This window comes from Drosophila arizonae, chromosome 5, assembly GCF_054131065.1.
Source record: "Drosophila arizonae isolate 15081-1271.41 chromosome 5, UAZ_ARI_1.0, whole genome shotgun sequence".
In the NCBI taxonomy this organism is placed as follows: Eukaryota; Metazoa; Arthropoda; class Insecta; order Diptera; family Drosophilidae; genus Drosophila; species Drosophila arizonae.
This window is the reverse complement of record NC_142925.1, coordinates 26,216,747-26,221,696: the sequence shown is the minus strand read 5'-3', so window position 1 is coordinate 26,221,696 and position 4,950 is coordinate 26,216,747. Positions and strand designations below refer to the sequence as shown.

General features: G+C 38.6%; 2 protein-coding genes across 2 annotated transcripts; both read left to right on the top strand.

Annotated features, from left to right (window-relative positions):
- Window positions 1-969: 969 nt before the first annotated feature.
- LOC108617655 (trypsin beta-like) lies at window positions 970-2,163 on the top strand. The gene has a single exon (XM_018013501.2). The coding sequence runs from the start codon at window positions 1,051-1,053 to the stop codon at window positions 1,819-1,821; it is 771 nt and encodes a 256-aa protein (XP_017868990.2). The 5' UTR covers window positions 970-1,050; the 3' UTR covers window positions 1,822-2,163.
- A 410-nt stretch (window positions 2,164-2,573) lies between these two features.
- LOC149268879 (trypsin beta-like) lies at window positions 2,574-3,980 on the top strand. The gene is made up of 2 exons (XM_089469942.1): window positions 2,574-2,845; window positions 2,908-3,980. Exon 2 carries the CDS (start codon window positions 2,970-2,972, stop codon window positions 3,732-3,734), a length of 765 nt encoding a protein of 254 aa, XP_089326068.1. The 5' UTR covers window positions 2,574-2,845; window positions 2,908-2,969; the 3' UTR covers window positions 3,735-3,980.
- The last annotated feature ends 970 nt before the right edge of the window (window positions 3,981-4,950 follow it).

The window sequence follows — 4,950 nt, the reverse complement described above, 5'->3', positions numbered from 1 at the left end:
AGAGCAAAAACGGCTGCAAACAAACAACTTTGACTTTGACTTTCTAGCTCTGCATTCACCCTGCACTTTAGACACCTCTAAGACCCTGCCTCCCCAGTACTCCTATTCCAAATGTGTGAATGAGTGTGTCTCCCCCATAATCGCATGCAAAGGCCAACGAGCATCAAGTTGATAAATATTTGCTTTTGTCAAAATATTGTGATATAGTCTCGGGCACAGTTTCAGTTCAGTTTCATTGACTTTGTTTCGATTTAATTCTCTGAACCCATTGAAAATTGGAATGTAATGTATAATTTTTTGAGAAAATATATGGCACATAAAGATTATACAAATATGTATATTGCTGATAATAGCTAGTTGAGTCGATATTACCATGCCTGTCTGTCTATCTGTCCGTCTATTCGTCTGCTTGAACGAGTCGATTTCAGAACCTATAAGAGTTAGAGAAAATTTATATTTAATAAACGTATTTCAAATACTAGAGACTTATTAAAGCATAAGTTCTTTGTAGGGTCCACGGGATCTCGTAATCTAGCCGCATCGATTTTAGCATCTTATACTTACTGAATTTGTATAATTCCAGTAATCAGGTCTCCATTTGAACAAATTTGTGTAAAACAGAACGATGAAGTATTGTTAGAGACTTTTCTATTAAATTTCCATTGTAATTTCAATGGAGCTTTTTACCACAATAGAGTTTTGCTTTTCAATTTTTTATTGATTTATTATTAGGACATTTCTTTTGAAGAGCAACCAAGAAGCAATGGTTTACCACATATTTATGACCAAGGCGAAACTATTACAACTATCGGAATCTCGCACTGTGAATATCCATTATATTTTGTATGAACTTTCATGCTGTATTGTATTCTGTGTGGAATCTTAAATAAAACCGTAAAAATGTAATCGGCTATGCTGATAATGTAAGGTACCTTACCTAATCTATAAAAACAAGAGATGATTGAGACCAATGTATACTATTTTCTAAATTCAATCCAAGAAGTCCATAAAAAGTGTCTAGGAAAGACACAACACAAGTCGGATAACAATATGATTGTCAACTGGAGCTTAATTATCAGCCTACAACTCCTTACTGCAGTTGAGGTTGCTGCGTCCCAAAGAGGAAATCTGCGCATTGTGGGAGGAAAGGTCCTTTCTATAGTGAAAGCACCCTGGCAGGTTTCATTACAAGTGGATAGGATTCATATTTGTGGCGGCTCTATTTTGAGCCCTTCTATAATTGTAACTGCAGCACATTGTGCGAGGCCGCTTAGACGCAAGCATTCACAAATTCGGGCTGGATCCAATAATTGGAAACGTGGAGGGCAGGTCGCTCAAATAAAAAAAATTACTGAGCATCCGAAGTACAATGTCGCTACTTTTCAAAACGACGTCGCAATTTTGCATTTAAGTACGAAACTTAAATTTGGTCTGACCACAAATTCGATTCAGCTGGCAAGTAAAGCACCACAGAAAGGAGATCGTGTGTCTGTTTCAGGCTGGGGTTTTACGAGAGAGAACAGTTTTAATCGTTCACGGGATTTGCAATATGTGTATGTGAAAATTATAAGTCGCCAGTCTTGCCAGAACTCGGGACACGCTAAACAAGGAACAAAAATAAGAACGGGCGTGATATGTGCTGCCGGCAATAATAAAGATGCATGTCAAGGGGACTCTGGCGGCCCGTTGATTGGAGATGGAAAACTAGTTGGTATTGTTTCATGGGGCGTGGGATGTGCTAGAAAGGACTTTCCAGGAGTTTATACCGATGTGGCATTCTACCGGAATTGGATATTAACAGAATCGAAAAGGAAAGTGTAAAAACTATATCAATCAATTTATATGAAAGTATCTTTTGTATTCATCTACAATTAATAAGAATCCCCCACTAGATTTTGATCATCATATATCACCGAGCAGCAGTATGTAGTTGAGTTATCGATTTTCATAAACAAACTCGATATCCGCGTGAGGACCTAGGAGATACCCTGAACCATGCAAAGAAATTCACTTCTTTTATACACATATAAAAAATCACAACTGCACAGTTAGCAGCGACTGTGCTTGGGTTGCAGTGCACTTAAGGCGTGGTCTCCAAAATCTTTAAGTTATAAAACCGTTGTATTTATTAAATATATACACAGTAAATCTGACGTCTCCAGGTCTAAAGGTGTTTAAATTAGACTGAAAAAAAATAAAAATAAAATGTTCGATTATTCACGATAAAAAAGCTATCGGATAAGTCATCGAAAAAAATTTGATAAACTTGTGCTGCGTATGGTACACACGAGTATGCTTGCGAAATTTCTCTAGTCTCTAGTTCTTATATCTTCTGAGATCTAGGCGTTCATACGGACGGACGGACAGACGGACAGGGCTTTATCGACTCAGCTGTCGCCCTGATCAAGAATATATATACTTTGTGGGGTCTGACACGCCCCCCTCTGCCTGTTACATACTTTTAACAAAACCATTATACCCTTATTTCCCATTTTCAATGGGTTCAGGGTATAAAAATTCTCGAACTTGACCCAATTTTTATAAAACTGAATGATGCAGCACAGATTTTTCTGTCAAATTTCATTACCAGTATAGAGATATGTATGTCTGTCAAATTTTGCCAGATTAATTGTTAGCAATTTTCATTTTAATCAAAGAGTAGAGACTCACCACATATTTAATCTTAACACAATGGATGCACCCTGACCTAGGAAACTATCGCAACTGTCCACTGTGAATATTCATTCTACAATATTTCGTGATCTCAATACATTGTACAGCTTTATCTTATTGTGCGTGGAATCTTAATTCAAGCTGTAGAATTTTAATCAGATATGCTGATAATGTAAAGTACCATACCTAATGTACAACAAGAGATTCTTGAAGTCAATATATACTATTTTGAAGATTCAATCCAAGAAGTCTATAAAAAGTGTCTACGAAAGACACACTACAATTCCGATAACAATATGATTGTCAACTGGAGCTTAATTATCAGCCTACAACTCCTTAGTGCGATTAAGATGGCTGCGTCCCGCTCTGCTCGTTTACGCATTGTGAGAGGAAAGATCATTTCTATAAAAAAAGCACCCTGGCAGGTTTCATTACAAGTGGATAGGATTCATGTTTGTGGCGGCTCTATTTTGAGCCCTTCTGTAATTGTAACTGCGGCACATTGCACGCAAATGTTTAGTGTCGAAGAATTTCGAATTCGGGCAGGATCCAATCATTGGAACAGTGGAGGACAGGTCGTTCAAGTAAAAAAAGTAACGGAGCATCCGATGTTCAATGCCGCTACTTATGAAAACGACGTCGCCATTTTGCATTTGAGAGCGAAACTTAAACTTGATCACTTCACAAAATCAATTCATCTGGCAAGTAAAGCACCACAGGAAGGAGATCGTGTGTCTGTTTCAGGTTGGGGCGCTACGAAAGACAGCAGTACAATTCGTTCACCTGTTTTGCTACATGCAAATTTGAAAATTATTAGTCGCCAGTCCTGCAGCGCATCCGGATATGCTAAGAAAAAGAGACGAATTACAAGCGGCATGATCTGTACTTCGGACAATAATAAAGATGCTTGTCAAGGAGATTCTGGCGGCCCATTGGTTAAAGATGGAAAACTAGTTGGTATTGTCTCATGGGGCATCGGATGTGCTAGAAAGGACTATCCAGGAGTTTATACCAATGTGGCGCACTACCGAAATTGGATATTATCAAATAAGAACAATTAATATAACTCGAGTCTGGGGTGCCCGACCAGAATATCACCTAACCGAATGAGCTGGTGCTTTAAGTATGTGCACTTATGTGATTAGGAATGCTAAAATGAAAAAAAAAAAAAAGACTTCAATATGTATTCGACAAAAATTTCCGTGGCATTCGAAATCGCACAGCAGTCGAATAGCCTAGTCAAAAATAAACAAGTAAGAAAGCTCTAGTCGAGACTGCTCGACTACGAGATCCCCTGAACCCTTGGAGCAATAGATATTTCAATAATTGTTCGCGTCTTTCAGCTTACACAAGAAACACGCACACACACACACACACACACACACACGCGCACACACACACACACACACACACACACGAACGCACACACAGGCATACATACACACACACGCATACAGACACATATACACACACACACGCATACACACACAAACGCATACACGCACACACATACACACCCACATGCACACACATACACAAACACATACACACACAAGCACACACGCATAAACACGCATGGGCTGCAGTATGCGCTTACTATGAGAACTTAATTGTTTAATAACTTTTTTTGTAGACGTACGATCTTCATGAAACTTTCAGATTATGATTCTAACTATGCTTCTAAATATGCGTGTAATTGCCAAAGCACAAGTCTCTAGTATTTGAAATACGCTTTTTACAAAAGTGAGGGTGAGGGGGTGAATTTAGAGGTGGGGGGGTAAATTTTAACAAAAACCGAAATTATATAAATTGCGTATAAGCATACGTTAAAAATTTGGAGACTGGTTTTCGATAAGGTTTTTTATCGATCGGGATGAGCTATCGATTTTTAATGATAAACTTGATATCCGCTCTGTAATTACGGACATTTTAAAAAGAAATTTGAAGTCTCTAGCTCGTATATCTTCTGAAATCGACGCGTTCATACATACGCACAGACGGACAGACGAACAGACAGACGGACAGACGAACAGACAGACGGACAGACGAACAGACAGACGGACAGGGCCAAATCAACTCAGCTCGTCACCCTGACCAAGAATATATACACTTTGTGGGGTCTGCCACGCCTCCTTCTCCCTGTTACATACATTTCAACAAAACCATTATACCCTGATTTCCCATTGAAAATGGGTTCAGGGTATAAAAAGAGAAAAACACTTGACCAAGAAATTCTAAAATCTAACGTGCACTTGCTCTGTCAATCCTTGTATTCAT

Coding starts and splice junctions, on each gene's coding strand:
- LOC108617655 (XM_018013501.2), top strand. CDS start 1,051: ATGATTGTCAACTGGAGCTTAATTATCAGCCTACAACTCCTTACTGCA.
- LOC149268879 (XM_089469942.1), top strand. CDS start 2,970: ATGATTGTCAACTGGAGCTTAATTATCAGCCTACAACTCCTTAGTGCG.